Below are 18,755 nucleotides of genomic sequence, written 5' to 3' on the forward strand. Positions count from 1 at the left end.
CAACGTTAAAGCAGTCAGAATAAATCTTTAACACATACGCGAGGGACAGAGGGAGTGAGAGATACTGTTTGGCTGAACAGGAATAGGCTTCGTTGATACAACTCGATTCGACAATCTACTTTCTTGATACTGTTTAACTTTTCATGGCTGGTCTTTTCCCCGGCCGAGATGCTATGTACAACTCAGCGCATATGTAGAAAATTTACATGCTTGTATCTTACTGCATCGACCAATATGGCAATATCAGAATCAGCCAAGCCAGCCTTAAGTTCTCTCTGCTGGTGGCCTTCCCCCGTTCGCAGAAGTCAGTATCAGAATAAAGCGAGTAAGAACAGCCGGCCCTCCACTCATCCCCTTGGATTTTAAGATTGCACCATCAGATCTAACGCCAAATTCAACGATATGATCTCCCCAAGTTGGCAGCAGTCATATCAGATCTGAGGCAATCAAACACAAACTAGAAGAACCAATGTTGCAGATTTCAATTTCTATCACATATCAGCCTGCATTAGCTTTAAAAACATAAGTTAGAAGTTCAGGAAGCAGAGTTTCAGATAGATCCAAAATATATGCAGTTTTCTCAATCCCGTGAGAACAAAAACAAGTCCTACATACCCAAAAATCCACAGTTAGATTGATCAAAATTTGACTCTGAATAAATCCAAGTTAAAATGTTAATATGGATGGTGGCTGCAGCTTTGGATTCATCCAAAGCAGCTAAATTGTACATTAGAAATTGGGTCGAAACTGAACTTGGCATAATAAAAAAGACAATGACAGAACTTTTCAACTACATCCATCCTATGTCACACCCTAAATAGAAATGACTAGACAAATGTGTTAGGAGAGCCACGAGAAAGAGGCTCACTTAGACGACAGTAAGAAAGTAATGGGGGTGCTTTATGACTTTACCAACCACGCGTTTGGGTATGCTTGAAAAGATATCATAGATACTAATGAAATTTCACTTGGAAGCACTTCTCAAATCCAGCAATTTTTCTTCAAAATAATTTCAAAAGGCTGAGAAGAAAAAGTGAGGTTTGTCTTTTTATTTTATACTTTTGTGGGTTAAATCATTTTCATATTTGACTCAAGATTCGAAATAAATATGATAAAACCCTCAAATCAGACTAATTTGTTAAAAGATAAAATTGAGAAAACCCTCAAACCAACTACATCCATAAAATTTTCAATGAGAGTGCGGTGGTATGACCGTATGAGATAAATGTACCAGAGAGAGAGAGAGAGAGAGAGAGAGAGAGCCCCACGTACCAGAGACGGACAAATGCCATTCTGTTTTTGGAAATCTATAGATGTAACTGGCTGTCTCTCACACTTTTCTAATAAAAAAATCGAGATACTGAGATGAGGATAAAAAACAAAAGAAAATTTCCCTTTAAAGCGCTACTGTTTGGCCATAATCTTAAATGGAGCTCAGATATTGTTGTTTTCTTAAGAATGATCTCTTCTTTTCTACAACTGCTTCTCAACTCTAATAAAAATGTTACTCCAATTAAAAGACATGACTGTACTTTCCTGGTTCTCCTTAAGTGTAAAGTACTTATGAACTTGACAATGTAATAGTATTTGAAGCATTTTTTTTTTAATGTGTTTTCAACATAATATCGTTTATCTTGGGGTTTTTCCTTTTGTCAGTTGCCAGTAAAAGGAGATTTATGTTAGAGAAAGGAAAAATTGGAGCCCCGTATTCAAATTTGTAACTAAGGTGAGTTCCTGAATGAAGTTCTCTAAAGAAAGAAAAGGCAGCGGAGGAGAGTGAGGAGAGGTGGTGGTGACGATAGTTTTAAAAAAGAATCAGTGGGAGCAGGGGAGAATGGATCAACACTTTCTGGTGTGTCTGTGAGTGAGAAAGATCTGGGATGCGAAGATTTTGGCGAGAAAAAATGAGCTCCAGATCTACCAGACGAAATTCCAATGCGGTTGTTCCCTCCTTTTGAAAAAATCTTGTTGTTGTTGGTGTCTGAAGGGATAAAGATTGAGGTTGAAGGTACTTTACAACTGCAATCTTTTTCTCGTCGAATTTTTAGCCGATCTTTCTACTCGACTCGATTTTTCTGTCTTTTTTTTTCTCTTCATTTTCGAGGTTGGGGAGTAAAGTGAGGACCGAAGATAAATCACATACCCATCCTTTTGCTGATGACAATGAGATTCTGAACTTTTTTCCTTTTTTTTGTTTTTCTTTTCTTCTATGAATGCTTCATCTTTTTCAATATAGCTTGGGTTTTAAGTCTAGGTAATGTATAGAAGAAGAACCATTTTGAGCTTTTAACCTTTGTATCTTCATCAGACTGAAATCTCCATTGGCAGAAGAGAGGAAAGTAAAAGGAGAAAACTGTTTCTTTTCGTCTTCTTATTCTTGTCATTCCCTTTTCCATTATTTCATATAGACTTGGTTCCTCGAGAAAAAAGAGAAAAGATAAGCAAATTTTGTTTATCTTGGCTTTCTCTTTTTCAAGGTATAAAATCTAGGATTTGAGAGAGAAAATTGGGATCTTTCCCATGCGGGTTTTAGACTTCTTTGATGGCAATTTTGCTTCAAACTGGAGGTCAAGCTGTGGCCGTCTCTAGATTTTCTTTTGGTGGTTCTATCAAAGCTGAGGCCATGGCGCAGGAAGAGAGTTTCAGGATTGGCAATCATAGATCCGTCAAAAAGCATAAGCAAAAGAAAATCCCTCAACGTGGGCTCGGTGTTGCTCAACTGGAGAAGATAAGATTGGAAGAACAACAGAAGACCTTTCCGAACTCTCACTCCTTTCCTCCAATCAGTCTCCCTTCACCTTCAAGTTCTGGCTCTTTGGCGTACAACCATTCCCAGGATCCTATTTTCTCAATTCCTAATCTCCATCCTCTCTCTTCTTCATCTCCATCACCTCCTCCTTTTCCACCGACTCCGCCATTTATCCCTCTTTCTTGGTCCAATAATGAACAATATATCAGAAATGTGGAGAACTTTGGCATTCCCATTCCTCACCTTCATGAACCTAACGCGTTCAGGAAGCAGCCAACTCTGGTATAGAACAATCCTCTCTCTTCCTTTGCTGTTGTTGTTTTATTTTTATTTTTAAATTCTATGGGTTCTCTCAGAAAGCAGATGCACCAATTCTTTCTCTGGATATCTGGTGCAGGTGAATCTTTCACCAACGTCATCTTCTGGAGTTAATCTGCAGATGGAGCCCCCTTCAAACCAAATCTACACCAGTAGCGACACTCCATGGCCACAGGAAGACAGGGTATGCGTGTTGTTTCCTTCCACGCCTTCCATCTTTCTTGATGTTTTGGTTGGCACTTGAACCTGCTATTGTGAGGTTTTGTTTAGGACCAATCTACACGTGATGAAAAGAATTCTGGGTTTTTCTGGTGGAAATTTTGTGAACAGAAGAGTTGCGCGAGTGCAATTTGTGATGGTGAATTTTCCAAGTGTGTAGTGCAGGTGGTTGGCATCAAGCGGCCCTGGACTTTTCTTAATGATAGCTCAAGTAATTGCATTCCAGAGCATCCAAATAAAATCGAATATGGAAAGCCAACTGTCAGGTAATGTTCTTTGTTCTACATGTCGTTCTGCTTTCCTTTCCAGTTTCTGGATTGCTCATTGTAAAAAGTCTTCCTGCTCTCCGTTTCAGAGATGCGTGTTTGCTCAAAACTTCTCAAGAGATAAACTGGAAAACGCCTCCTGAATTTGATTTTAGAGTGAAAGATAATGGTAGTCTAGATGGTGCATTTCTCACTCTAGGTCCTTCGTCTTCATCATCTTCCTCGAATTCAAGATCCAAGCAATCCTCTCTTTTGTCTGCTGAGTGCCATGATCTCTATGAATACCAAACAAAGCCATCCCAGGTAATGCAGTAGGATGTTGATCCAGAACTTGATGGCTTAGTGGCAGGAATATCTCTCTGCTTGTTATAGGTGGATTTTCTTCTTACTCAGGATGCTCTTAGAGGTTCCACCAATGGAGATTTGATGCCAAGCTTGAGGTTCAGCGCTGGTGAAAGGTGGAGCGGATTGGCTTGTCACCAATTTCATCATCAGCATCACCTTCGTCATTCCTATCGTTGTGACCTTTCTCAGCAATACCAATATCAAACAGGAGATCAGTTCTACAGCTTTTTATGTCCAGAACCGAGTGCGAGGGCAACCCAGCCAGAAGATGAAAGAGATGCTGATGGGACAGATGAAAAAGCTAGCATTGATCTCAGTTTGAAGCTTTAGATAGAAGCATGACTCATGCGCTATATTAGCCGATATTGTTGTTATTTTGTTGTTGACATGTTTCTATTTCAGATACAGAGAAATTTAGCAGGTGCTGGATGCTTAGTTAATAACGTTCGGCAGAATTGAAGCAACACTGAATTATCAATCTTCTTACACGAAGAAGAGTTAGACGGTTTTGGATTAAGTCCTGTATGAAGGCTGCAGTTGAGCTGCACCTTCCCATTTTGATGACATTTATTTATTTCTGTTTGTACGTTTTCCAAGATACAGTGAGAATTGCCTTTAGCTAGTGATCAGCTTGTTTTAGTTGTGCAAGTCAGTGGACTGCTAGAGGGGATTGGGAGCTAATTTATATGAAGATCATGCATGTTCTAAGAGTTTTTACCCTCCATTAAATGGATTTCTGTCGTTTGACATAATAACATGGAATGTTCAACAGTCCAAAAATGAAGAAGTGAGCAACGGTTGACACGCTGTGTTAATGAAATTGAGATCTTCATGCTCCCGACATATTTACCCACACGTTCATATTTTCAGTTTTTTATGTCTGTGATTATGAGATGGAGGGATAAAACTTCTCATACACTGCATATTCAGAGAGCCCAATATTTGATTGGCGGCCCCCATGCTATCGTTTGGGCCTCTGGTGCAGAAGGAATGAAATTCACAAAATTATCTTCTCTGATTAGGAAGATTTTTGTGATTGAAAAAAATTCAGTGACTCCAGCTAAACTAAGATGAAAGTTTTTTACAGAAGAAGCATCCTGACAACGTGGGTATACACTCAATGTAACTAGAGAGACTGAGCTGGACAGAGAAATCACATATTCACCCATTTCACGGCTTTAACATGTGCAGTTTCCTTATTATGATTTCTTGGACATGGAAATGATGCTAGAGACTAGTGAATCGGCAGTGCCAACGGGTCAACTGATACATCACCTACTGTCAAACTTGAAAAGACAACGCAAAGCATGTTTCTATCCTTCAAATTCTTGCCTGTCTGCCAAAATTTGCATTTGAGCCAGGAAACCAATTTAGCCCTTTTCTAATTGTCTGTATTCTACAGAGAATACTTTGTGTTCAGGGAATGCATGTGACTTGAAGTACACGGGATGTCTCGACTGCCATGGCTCTCTGGCTGTTGTTGCCTTTCAATCACCTGGTGAACACCCCCTTTTTCCTTTGTGTGTGTTCCTGCTTCTGTGTTGGTCTGTACCCCAGGTATCCAACATGAAGATGATGAACCTCGAGAGATTTGCTGCTTTGAGGGGCTCCGTTGACAACCTTGCATCACTCGTGATTTCCTTGACTCAAACTTCTACTATTTTTCCCAAGCATCATCAACCCCCTTTCACGTCAGCTTTTCTTTTTTGTCAAAGCTCATGACCTGTTCTGCAAGAAGACTCATTAAAAAAGTAAAGCCATTTTCTGGGCAGGTGCAGTTGCTCATCCTTTGCATGCAACTTGATTGCGCTGACGGTGTCGAGTTGTTCTTTCCTTTGGGTAAGAGGTAATGGCAATTGAGGATTCAAAACCATCAGCCTGTAAAATTCTGGTTCAATTGGAAGAAAAATTTTCACACTTCACCTGCTGATTTCTGTCCTTAAGATCCACCAGGAAACCTGTCATCTGTTCTCGTTCGCTTCCATTTAATAAGAAGGTTAAGTCCAGTTTGAACAGTTCTGTGATTGGCATTCATCGGATAAACTGAAGGGTACTTGATGTCTTGAAAGAGGAAGACGAAGTGCAGTCCCTGAAGGAAAATGAAGGCGATCTGATCGCAAAGTGGGTTAGAGATGGAGAGGGGATTTGTGGCATTCATCTCATTGTTCATGGGAAAGCTTAAATAGCTAAATTGATGAAAAGACGAAAGAAAAACCAGAATTTTACGATGGCGGATGGTAACCATATCTGTAGATTTTCATATGCTCACTTATACAAGGCAACCATCCGTGACTTGGTATTGACGCTCACAGTGGGAAAGTTCTTGTTCACCAGCCTCTGAGTTCTTTGTTTCAAATGGTACAAACAACACAGCCTGGATATTGCTCGTTTGTTCTTTAATGCTTGAAGGCATTTAAAATGTTAATATTCAAGTTTCACCTGGAAACTAAAAAGAACTTAAAAATTTTGCAATAATGGCGAGTCAACTCTTAGCCTATAATCAGATAGGCTAAGGCAAGCCAATGAACTTGAATTCATTGATATTAGTGGCATTTTGTTGTCTTATGAAACAAACCCAATTCAATTAAGCTAGTAATAACTTAGAGATAAATGACAAAAAGTTATTTTGATTCAGGAGAAACGTATGCATGCCCCCTGAATCATGTCAACAATGGCAATATGATAAGGCCTAGCATAATTCAATTAATTGATAATTTATTTATATTTCATAGAAGAAAAGGTAAAGAGCAGTGAGTCCATGAAAATAAGGGCTGTTGAGTTGAAACAAACTGAGGAGATTGAGTCAAAGACAAGAAATTAGAAAAGCTTGGTTGCATAATTGTGACATCGACATTAGCGGACGAGAAGCCCTGCAAATTGGGGAGGATTCAATTGAAAACGAATCCTAATGATTCGTTGAATGCGCTGGTAGCAAGCAATTGAACAAGAAGAAGGTGTGAACTAATACTAAATTGATAAAAATATTTATCTCTCTTGATCGGAATCCGATGTGATGTGACATTATTGAATCCAATAGCCAATCCATTCTAAGATAAGATTGCACTTTCATCTAGCCAACCCGTTCGACAATCGATTCATGTGGTCTTTTACCCTTGAAACCCTACAGACAGGGCTTAGACCACGTATTAAATAGCTCAAGTACCAACACGTGATGTTGTCAATAGATAGCAACATATGGCCAATTTTGGAGGCAATGAAGCCGAAAATGCATCCCCATTTACGTGCTAACCGCTAGCAGATACATGCACCGGTCCACAATAAATTTGAATTCAGCGTCACCGCAGTTGACATCAAATATGAGGAATAATAAAACCACTAACTATACATTTAGAGAGGATCTTACGATATTATACATGCTAGAGAAAGTGTGAACTTAGTTTCACCTTGATGGCAGTATGCCTTTCCTGGTGTTCGGCACGATCATTCTTGGAATTGCCTTGTGACTAGTTCGAGGGTGGAGTCAGATTTTTTTTTTTTTTTATAAAGCACTAAATATATATATGGTTAACAAATTTTCAATTGATTAAAAGACACTAACCTGAATCTCATGAGATTATGTCATATAATAAATGGACTCATATTTACCTAAATTTCAATACTGAACAAGGTTTCAAAGAGTGGGATTCATGAGACATACGCGCCATAGAGACATAGAGACCCCACCTGCCTCCGCCCCTGAGACCCCACCTGCCTCCGCCCCTGAACTACCTCGCTCAAGCAAGCGCCTATGTAGGACGGTCTTGTTTTATAAGTATGCTTCCACTTAGGGCTTCATAGCTTCGAAATTTAAAAATAGAATGTAGTTTACATATTGTCCGGACAATTTTCCAGATCTTAGCCCTTTGGATCTTTATGGAACAAGCTAACACCCATGGCATGAAATGCATCATATGCCAAATTCGGTGAGCACCATAGCTCTGCAATCTAATAACGGATTTGATTCTCAAGGGAAGACAACCCTTCTTTCTTAAAAGATCTCAAGATTTTTTTTTTCCAAAGTTTGAATGTAGAAGCTCATTTAAAATTTACGATTGTTTAGAAGGTGTTTAATAAGAACATTATGTTAAAAAAAAAGACGTATTCCTAAAATATATATTCAAAGAACATTTCACATTTTTGCTCTAAAAAACACAATTTGATTCACATCGCTACAAACAACGTCCATAATTACACCATATTTCTCAGATGAACGTGGTCTTCTTGGAACATGAATGATATATATTAACAAATAGAATGTTTTTCTTAATAACGACACTTTGCATCTGGCCATTTCGAAAGATATTTATCCACACACATTCCCGCAAGTCATTCAAACAAAAAACAAAAAAGGAAAAGAAAGCCGTCCTTGGTAAATTGCAAAAAGATCTAGGAAGAAAGTTAAGAATGAAAAAACTGAAAGTCAGTCTTTTTTTTTTTTTTTTTTGCAAAGTTTGGCAGCAAAATCAGGAAAATATGTAGCAATGTACAACTAGTTCAACAAGCTCGTTCAACAAGCTCGGGTTCGACTTGAACTCACTAGTATAACTCGAGTTCGACTTGTTTACTAAACCAGTCGAGTTCAAGATCGCGTTAAAACTCGAGTTATAAACAAGTCGAGTTTCAATTACATGACCTTGACTTGTTTAAACATGAATCGGGTCGTTTTTTTTTTTTTCATTTCTCCTGTTTTTCATTCTCTCTCTCTTTCTTTCTCATTCTACTTGTTTTTCTTCCTTCCACCTCCTCTTTCTATCAGGCTGCAACCGCAAGTCCCAAACCAGTTAATAGTGTTTTGGGTTTGACGCATATAGTTGATTTTTGATGTAAGAATGAAATTTAGGTTGGTACTCTTCACAGAGTGTTTTCGTGCCAACAATTTATGTTTTGGAAAATAACAGTAGAATAATGTTGCAGCCAATTTTTTTTTCCCACAACCTAAAGAGGATGAGTATTATTATTCTTTGACGAGCTTAAACGAGTTGAGCTCGAGCTGACACTTTGTTAACTTCACCTTACCTCGTAAAGCTCAGGTCAAGCAGAGCAATATGCGAGTCAAGTCGAGTTCAAACTTGCTCAGCTCGGGTTCAACCCACTCATTGAACATTCCTAATTACATGTGAACGTCGTAGATTGGTCTAAATCAGGTCTGGTTCGTATATCATCTGTCTTTGCCTCCACATTCATCTGTCGAGGAACATATCACATGGGATATCGAGAGAAAAATTTTGTCACGTTCCTACAAACTTATATAACCGGGATATGAAAAACATGCATCAATAATTTATCATCTACATGTGTATGTGTGTGTTTTTTTTCATATAATTGATTGAAAAGAAAAGGGCATGTAACAACCCGACCTACTCCTGGGTTCGGGCCCCTGGTTCGACAGATCCCAACCCGCCCTTCAAAAAGAGGTTAGAAATCATGACAATCATCTCATTAGTAACCCCTTTATAAGCCATTGAATATCTTTCACAATTTTCAATACAGAACTAATTTTCTGGGGCGTTACAGGGCCAATCAATCCTTTTTTCTTATTTCATAAATATAAGTGCATATTGGCTCATTTCTGCAATGAGGCTGGGCCGATTCAGGCCTTTCAAAAAATCTGCTGATACGTACGATGCCGATTCGAACCATATCAACCGATACAGGCCGTTGCATGTAACCAAAAACCATTTAAAAAGTAATTTGAACTTTTGGCATTTTTAAGAGACGCAAGAGGGCCGACATTAAACAATGTGTATTGCCTATACACAGGGACGAAACCAGGGTAGGGCCTGCAAGGGCCGTGGCCTTGCTTTAAAAATAAAAAATAAAAAATTTACATGTAAATTTTAATAATGTTATTTGTCTTATATAAAAATTTTGAAAAACAACATTTTCAGTCAATCTTAAAATTTAAAAACTTTAATTGGGCATCTTTCATAAAAAATTTCTAGTTGCATATTTATTGTTGGGGGCGTTTGGCTATAGTTATTATGTTTTTTTGAATGTGCTTTAATTTTTTGGAGTAGATAGAGATAATTTGTGGACCTTTATTTTCAAAAATAAATATTTTAATATATACAAGCAAAAAATGGATCCCACACCGAATCATAAGAGCATTAATACATAAAAAGGCTGCATGAGAACTTTCGATATGAGTGGAGCTAGGAAGGAGCGCTCATAATTTCTTTGGGGACTTTGATTAATCGTGGGGCATGTTCATACTTTTGCCAAATTCTAAAGCTGCATGAGATTTTTTTCTTCTTTTTTTTTTTTCAAAAGAAAAGGAAAAACAACATGGTTTTAATGATTTTGAAGATTCATCGGCACATCTTGGCCCCAGTTTGGCCTTACAAGGACCACTCTATGAAAAAGCTCAGAACATAAAAAACAAAAAAAATAATAACGCCGAGTCTTTATGCAAAGTCTTCAACTCTATACCTTCATTATTGAAATCCTAGCGGGTCAACTAGAGGGCCAATGAAACGCTTGTCATCAATTCGATTTCTGTGGGCACTACTCATCTCGACTACAAACAATGGCAGGTATTACTTTCAAGTTAGAAAAAGAAGGCTCCATCTGATTCTTGTAGCGGTTCTAGCCAAATTCTCTTTTCCATAAAATTTGACAATTGATCTTAATTTATTCTTATTCCATTCATCGCTAGCAAGACTGGAATCAGTTAGGTTGCAGAAAGCAAATTCATTGTAGCCGAAATTGTGTGTGAGATCATGCAATAGATGTCTTTAGTGAGATCATTACTTGGTTTTCAATTATTCAATTAGAAAATATAAGCTTAAAGGTTTTACAGCAGTAATGGCCATGGCGATTTATAATTTCAGATCTTAATCTTGGGCTTTTTTCATTAAAGGATGTGAGTTGGAGATGAACCATTAGAATTTTTGTTTAAGTTTATTGACATATTATGAATTTAGTTAGTTTAACGCGTCTCGAGTTGTTTCAATTGGAAGACATCTTTATAACAGCACAAAAATTAATTAAGCTACGTGAATTAACTGCTCACAATTATAAATTATAGAACCCGTTCTTCGTTGCCGACAATCTATGTCACCAGAATGCGGGGTGCGAGTGCTGGTACGGGTGTGGGTGCCGGAACAACACATCCCAAAAAATTTAGGTGCGGCGATGCGGTGAAGGTATTTTATTATTATTATTATCATTAATATGTTATATATATAACAAAATTTAGGTGCAGCGATGCCGGATGTTTTGTATATATTATTATTACAATTTAGTTATTAATGTATATAACATACTTGAATAATTATATTGCATAGAAAAATATCAAAACAACATATATTATATAAGTAATTTAATAATATGACATTTTTATTAGGCTCGGGTGTGACTTGGAGCTGCAGCCACATCCGGTGCACATCGGACTCGATGAGACTCGAGTGCGGCAGTAAAATAGAAGAGTCCGATGACTTAGTCCACAATTATTTTTTTATTTGGTCTTAGTTTGTAGACAACAATCATTATTATCTAAAGACCAAAAACAGGAATTTATTTAAAATTGTATTTTTATTAGTATATCAGCACATACGGCTCGTATTGGCTAAACCTAAGCTGATTAAAAAGATTTCTTGGCCATAGGCCCCGTATCAACTAATACATTTTTTTTCTCACTTCTTTTTATCTTTTCATTTTTTTCACAACCATTTTCTCCTCGTTTTTCATTTGCAACTTGCGGAAACTGCAATTGGATCAAAAGATTTTGTCACTTGCCGAGCAATGTAAAACCACAAAGCAACCCTTCTTCTCAAGCCAAATCCATAAGGTTGCATTTGATTCTCTATGGATTTCAAATTTCAAACCCGATCAGATCTAAATCCCACGATAACTGAAATCTACAGTGTTATCAAACTGTGATTTCAGCATCCAAGTTCATGTTGTAATGTAAAAATCATGAATTTGAGATTGGATTGGGAGAAAGGGGTTTAGACTTCAAAACTATGAATCCAAGATCCATGATGATTGCAGATCCGCAATAATCATACCCAACCTAAAGGTAACCATTATTATTATTATTATTTTATATATATATTATATATATATATATAAAAAGAAGTGGCTGATAGAGAGAGAGGGAGCATGTGAGTGAGTAAGTAAAACAACTTGAGCGCACCAAGAAGTTGAAATCATTATGTTTTGGATCCCAATGCATGAAGAGATTATGTAGATCTGACAGCGTCACCTCTAAGGAGAATATTGCGCAGTTCCATGACCACGGTCTTCAACCAAACTCGAACTCGAACTCGAACTCGAACTCGAACTCGAACACCAACTCAATCTCAAAACGCATCTCTTCTTCTTCCTTTCATCCCGGAACGCGTAAATCAAGGCGCATTTTTGCCTTACCAAACGAACCGAAGCGTTCCGTTCACTAAGCTTCGCATAAATTAACTCTTGGAAAAATACAAGCAACATTTTATTGAAAATTACGGGTTTAAATCTTCTACTGCATACTGAATGTGGCGAAACTTGAAGAATAAGCCGAGCAAGAATATTATTTTTAAAAAAAAAATAAAAAAAAGGGAACTAATCACGTGATCCCAGACTTGGAAGCAGAAGGGGAAGCCCCCACAAACTTCTCCTTTTTCATTTTATTAGGATTTTCCAAAATATTTTTTTAAGTGAAAGGTTTCTCCCTTTTTTTTTCTTTTCTTTGGCATATTAGTTTGTGAGTGCATGTGTATGTAAGGAGAGACAAAGGGAAAGAGGGGGCACATGGGGAGGGGAGGCAAAAGCATGATGCACTCAACTAACCAATTTCACAGCTCATACCTCCATCCCAAATATCATACTATTATTTTTTCATGTTAAATGACCGCGTTGCCCCTGTCTAGAGGACTCCCCCCTTTCTCTCTCTATCTCTAAATTACGCAACTGTCAATCCAAATTCAGAATTGTTTATTTGGATTTGGTTTTCAATTAGATCCAGATTCTAAATGGAAGTTCGTAATCAAACTCGTAGCTGGAAATTGAAGATGTGAGACTTCAGTAAGTCAGATTCCAATAGATTTAGCAACGAGCTTTTCCAGATAAGTGAGGAGACCGCACCAAAACTAGAAAAGATTGAATCCTTTAGGCTTTTATTTCTAAGTTCATGAAAATACCATATATATCAGCCGCCACAAGTCTCCGTCTCAGTTTTTTTAGAATCGGCCGCGTCGGTCGTAATGGCTGATCCGATGCAAGCCGACACAAGGGATTGATTCAAAGAACAATTAAAAATCTAGAGTCTGCGATTAGTTCATCTATAAATTGAAAAACAAAGAATTCACCGGTAAGGGCCGAGACAGGCAGATGTGAATCGGTGATGCGAGATGGATCGGAGACGTTCATTTATAAAGTTGTATTGAGCTGGCCCCATTTGTTATGACCGACCAGGCCCATGATTCCTTTTATAAGGATAACCGTGCTATAGGGAGCTAAACTCCATTATATGCATGTGAAGCGGAGCTAATTAACCTGACTTAATCATGCATCCAGCTATCTCGATGGACCTTAAACCAACTTGTCCGTCCACGAGAATGCAGGTTATGGTCGGTCCGCAAGTTGAACGAACCAAGCAGCCAACCCAACTTCCATTCTAATGCATTGCATCGGGTAGATGTGATTAAAAACACACACCGGCTTTGAGCAATGTGCTGGACCAAGTAAGGTATCATCGATTGTCCGCGGCCATTTCATTTCACGAACCTAATTAAACATCTCCTCTTCCACCATTAACAACTGCAATTCAACATTTGAATTTAGATGGAGAGTAATTATAATGGGGTTAGCGATTTAATCTCGTTGGTTCATCTCGAGAATCTCTGAAACTTAGAGGCAAAGGCTCCTTAAATCCAACATTTATATCGTGTCAGATTGGAAGCTGTCCAACCCATCGGAGGATAAATCACGCATCTAAGTCGGTCGGTACTTAACGCGGTTCTCACCGGCCGTCGATTTCGGAAGAATAGTGGCATCTAACGGCGCAGAAGGAGCCACGTCGAGTCACCGGCTTATCCAAACGGAAGACTGGTCGAGGAAGAGGCGGTCCTCTCGATCATTGACTAAGAATGGACGTAGTTTTCAGTCATTTTAGACTCATTTCCTCTTCCCCACAAAGGCAAAGGCGCCATGCCATGGCCCTCTCTCTCTCTCTCGCCCTCCATTGCCCCCAAAACCATCGGTCACGTCTGCACGTGGTTGCTGATTCTGCCAGTTATTAAACTAACCCTACCTTTCTCTGCAAATACCGTTGGGCTCAATCTTCTTCCTCCCCAACAGCTGGTGCTAGCTGTCCCTTCCCTCTCCATGTGACCTCTCTCTGATCATATGATATGATATGAGATGAGATGCTCATCTCCTCCTCATAAATCCGATTTTTAGCAGTGGCAGTCACCTACCATCCAGCCGGAGAGCACCAAAAAGGAAAGGGCAAAGAAGAAGAAGAAGAAGGAGGAGGATCGTATCATAGTTGTCCGTCCGTCTCTGAGGAGAGCGCATTCGCCAACGCCACCGGCGTTTAATGGCGCAACTCCCGCCCAAGTGCCCTCCCCTGCCGGTGGAACCCAACCACCGTCCTTCCCACGCCAATGCGATGACGGCCTGCTGGGTCGACGAGTTCCTCGACTTCTCCTCCGCCCGGCGAGGCCTCCACCGCCGGACCCTCAGCGACTCCGTCGCCTTCTACGAGGACCCGCCCCCGATCGCGACCGAGAGCTTCGATCGCCTCGACGACCACCAGCTCCTGTCCATGTTCTCCGACGACGCCGCCGGCGCCTCCAACCCCTCATCGCCGTCCGACCACAATAGCGCGAACGAGAACGGAGGCAGCGGCGGAGGGAGCAATGGCGCGGCCCGCGACGCCGACGAGAAGCCGGAGGTGCAGAGTGCGTGCAGGCAGGGCGAGGGGGAGAGCGGTCCGACGCCGGAGGCTGCCGGGGCTGCGTCCAACGGCCCCAGCATCGACCCGAAGCGAGTCAAACGGTACGTCTCGGTGGCCCGAAGCCGGCTAAACGATTCCGATTTTCCGTGAAATGACGAGAATGCACTTGCAGGATATTGGCGAACCGGCAGTCGGCTCAGCGGTCGCGAGTGAGGAAGCTGCAGTACATCTCGGAGCTGGAGAGAAGCGTTACATCTCTACAGGTGAGAGGGTTTTTTTGGCATTTCACTCACGATTCAGGCACAGAGATTCCATGGACACCCGCCAATGGACGTAAACGCCCATGGCGGAAATCCAAATGACGGGATCGTCCTCGGGAATCGGTGATGACGATGGCAGTTGATCCTGAGATCGAAATGCTACCTTATATCCCGACCGTCACCCGTTCGGCAATTTATCCGGTTAACAAAACGCCGTTAAAAATAGAAAAATATCGCAAAAGAACCGACTACGTCGACATTGTCCTCCGATTCATCCAACGCTTGTGTTTTTACGCGTTTTCATCCTTCGAACTCTTGATCCTTTTCGCAAGACTGAAAGAGAGAAAAGGCCCAAAGAAAAGGCAGATCAGTAAATCACGTTAAACTGTTTCCCACTGTCTCCACGGCCCAAATGGAGACGGTGGTCCATTCTTTTTCTTCGTATATATGTACACCTTTCTCTTCTTTTTCTTTTCCATTGGGTCCCATGTAAATAAATTCCTGCCTTACTTCAAAAGTCTAGAAAATTACCAACTGTAAAGCTATGGATCCATAGGGTAGTTAGTTATCTAGTGGTTATTTCTTTTCTCACTTTATCATTTCTAATACTTTCATTCCTTCATTTATTTATTCTACCTTTTTTTTTTTTCAGTCGGAGGTATCGGCATTGTCCCCCAGGGTGGCGTTTTTAGACCACCAGCGGCTTGTTCTCAACGTGGACAACAGCGCCCTCAAGCAACGGATAGCTGTTCTCGCTCAAGACAAGCTCTTTAAGGATGGTAATTAACTCTTTCGATCAACTTTCTACCTACTTTTCCTTAATCATCAAGTCTAGATCGCTATGAACTCGAGAATTCAGAAGTTGAGAAATAAAATGTACACCAAAATGCTGGATTGAACGTTTCTAGGCGTACTTAGAATACGAAATATTATTCTGCTATATGGCGAAGTCATGTTGGTCACGTTTAATACGACGTAACTTTCGGATAGAAAATTGGGTTCACGTTGCAGAACAGCAGAGGGTAAGAAAAATCTTTGCAGCTGTGCCTTTCGGTCATGAAAGCTGTGACCACAGGTCACAAGGCAACACGCGATGAACGACCAACTTCACGAATTTTCAAAATTTTTTGTTAGTAATACATGTGGTTAATTTTCATGAGTTCTCTCCGGTGATCCCGTTTTGATGGTGTTTGATTCATAAAATTGCCACATTGTCTATTACAATATATATATTATACACACACACGCCTCTGACTCTAACCTCTCGCACCATGATTTATGCAGCACACCAAGAGGCGCTAAAGAAGGAGATAGAGAGATTAAGGATGGTGTATCATCAGCAAAACTTGAAGAAGAGCAACACGCATTCTGATAATAACCCTACTCAGGATATTGAATTGCTGTAACTGATGCCCCAGCCATCATCACAAGGAAAAAAGAAAAGGTTGGCCCTTTGCTCAAGGACACATCAGGGTTCTGACTTTTCAAAATAAAACCATGGGAGAGCGGAGGTAATGGTAGGGTGTCTAGTGACAAAGAAACGTAGGAGAAGGAAGGCTTCTGCGTAAGGTTAGCAGGGTCGAATTCTGTTTCTTTTTGTATGGATTGGATTGGATTTTGGGAAGGGAAATAAGAGGAGGAGGATGGTTAATTCTTAAAATGTATTTAGCTTTTCTTTTTTCATGCATGGTCCAGTGGGTTGGGAAGACACATGGGGTAAAAGTAGACACAGGATCAGGTCATCTTATGTTTTTGCACCAGAGATGAGGGATGTTGGTGGTGTTTTTCATTGTCAACTACATGTGGTGACTTGATCTGTTCTGTTGAGTGAAGTGGATTGCCGGCGTAGGAGAAGGGTCCAGTAAGAACGTGTCATGTGTGGTGTGGAATGTCCATAGGGCTGCTGGGTTCCTGTGTATGGTTGTACTTATCAATGGGTCAAATAATAATGCAACGGGACTGCTCTCTCTCTCTCTCTCTCTCTTTCACTCTCTCCTCTCTTGGTAGATGACTCAGTCTTATTTGTCATCTATTCACGATAAACTTTCCGCAGATTCCTGTGAAAGTCTACAGTCCAAGACAGAAAAGGAAGTGAAATCTGCCATCTCAGGCACCACATATGAACGAGTGATTGTTGATATCATAGGTAGTGTGGTCCCGTAACCTGCAATCAAAAGTGAGGAAGTAACAGCAGTGATTCTTCAGCCTGTGAAACCTTTCACCTCAACATGTGACAAGAACAGACATGGTTCTTTATCTCGCTTTTCCACTCATCAACACTCTTCTTTCCTGGGTCAAGTGAAACCGGCTACTGTCATTCCAAATTGCTGAGAAGGAGATGTCAAGGAAACCGCAAGCTCACACCCACGGGGTTCACAAGGAGAGACAAGTTTTCCCGTGGTTCGGCTTCATCATCTAAACAGAACAGCCATCAATGAGATTTTTCATTAGAATTTTTTTTGCCGGTAGACATTTTTTTGGTCCAAGGCCTTCAATGGTAACAAAGACCAATGATAAAGGAGTGTTATCGCTCGTGATATTGAGCGATACATCTTTCCACCTTTACATCTTTTAACACACGGAAGGAAATATTGACCTTTCCTTGACGTTGTCAAGGGGTAGAGACTCTTGCCAACGATCAAGTTGGCGGCGAGGTGATACCTATCAGCCTCAACTTGTTAGCAATCCAGTGATACGATCTTTTCTCATTGCCTTTGTAAATATATCAGCCAGCTGTGCTTGAGAGCGGACATGAGGAGTGCATATGATTTTGTCCTGAATTTTCTTACCAACGAAATGACGATTCACCTCAATATATTTTGTTCGTTCATGAAATACTCTAATACAGTCTTGGCTCCAATATAAATGACTGCCACGTTGTCATACATGAAGTTCATTGGTTTTTCAACTTTAATGCCCTCTTTTGAATAAGAGCATGAATCCAGAGAAGTTCACTTGCAGAGGCCGTCGTCACTTTATACTCTACCTTCGCATCTAGCCACCACTTTGTTATTCCATGTAATAGGAATCCCTTCAACAAATGCACAATAACCAGTAATTAACATTCAATCCTTTTGCTCACCGGCTCAATATGCATCTGTGCAACCAGTCACATCAAACATATCATTTCTTTTTATAAGTATTCCTTTACTTGGACTTGCTTTCGGATATCTTAATATATGATATGTTGCTTCCAAGTGAGATGCTTGAGGATCTTGTATAAACTGACAAATCATGTTGACATAAAATGTGATATCTTAGTGACTGTTAAATAAATTTCAAATAGACGCTGAAAACTTTGAACATTTTAGAGTGGTTCCCCATCATCTTTTTTAAGCTTATAGTTAGGATCAAGTGGTGCAGAAATAGGCTTATTTCCCAAGAAACTCGTATCCTGAGTAAATCAAGAGTATATTTGATTTGACATAGAATATACCATGATCCTTCTGAGCAACCTCAAATCCCAAAAAATACTACAAATTTCTTAGATCCTTGATCTCAAATTAGTCATGCAATAAAATTTTGACTTTCTTCATTTTGTCCATATCATTTCTTTCTTATGATAATTATATCATCAACGTATACAAGGTAACCTTGACTTTCTTCATTTTGTCCATATCATTTCCTATGATAATTATATCATCAACGTATACGAGTAGAATAAGGTAACCTTGAGCTTGATGACTTTGTCATGCTGGGGCAACAAGGTT

The 18,755-nt window shown here is 39.8% G+C and overlaps 2 protein-coding genes across 3 annotated transcripts; both read left to right on the forward strand.

Moving 5' to 3' along the window:
• Nucleotides 1–1,683: 1,683 nt before the first annotated feature.
• Nucleotides 1,684–4,607, forward strand: LOC116248191 (uncharacterized). 2 transcript variants are annotated; one of them, XM_031620879.2, is made up of 6 exons: nt 1,684–2,008; nt 2,105–3,031; nt 3,147–3,251; nt 3,452–3,552; nt 3,642–3,855; nt 3,946–4,607. In XM_031620879.2, exons 2-6 carry the CDS (start codon nt 2,543–2,545, stop codon nt 4,225–4,227), a joined length of 1,191 nt encoding a protein of 396 aa, XP_031476739.1. In that variant the 5' UTR covers nt 1,684–2,008; nt 2,105–2,542; the 3' UTR covers nt 4,228–4,607. The 2 variants fall into 2 exon arrangements, with proteins under 2 accessions (XP_031476739.1, XP_031476821.1); XM_031620961.2 differs by having other exon boundaries at nt 2,478–3,031.
• Nucleotides 4,608–14,021: 9,414 nt separating this feature from the next.
• Nucleotides 14,022–17,020, forward strand: LOC116247960 (basic leucine zipper 61-like). Its single transcript, XM_031620453.2, has 4 exons — nt 14,022–14,886; nt 14,958–15,048; nt 15,698–15,824; nt 16,330–17,020. The coding sequence occupies exons 1-4, from the start codon at nt 14,426–14,428 to the stop codon at nt 16,449–16,451; spliced, it is 801 nt and encodes a 266-aa protein (XP_031476313.1). The 5' UTR covers nt 14,022–14,425; the 3' UTR covers nt 16,452–17,020.
• Nucleotides 17,021–18,755: the final 1,735 nt, after the last annotated feature.

The sequence above is a fragment of the Nymphaea colorata genome, chromosome 1 (assembly GCF_008831285.2).
Source record: "Nymphaea colorata isolate Beijing-Zhang1983 chromosome 1, ASM883128v2, whole genome shotgun sequence".
Lineage (NCBI taxonomy): Eukaryota > Viridiplantae > Streptophyta > Magnoliopsida > Nymphaeales > Nymphaeaceae > Nymphaea > Nymphaea colorata.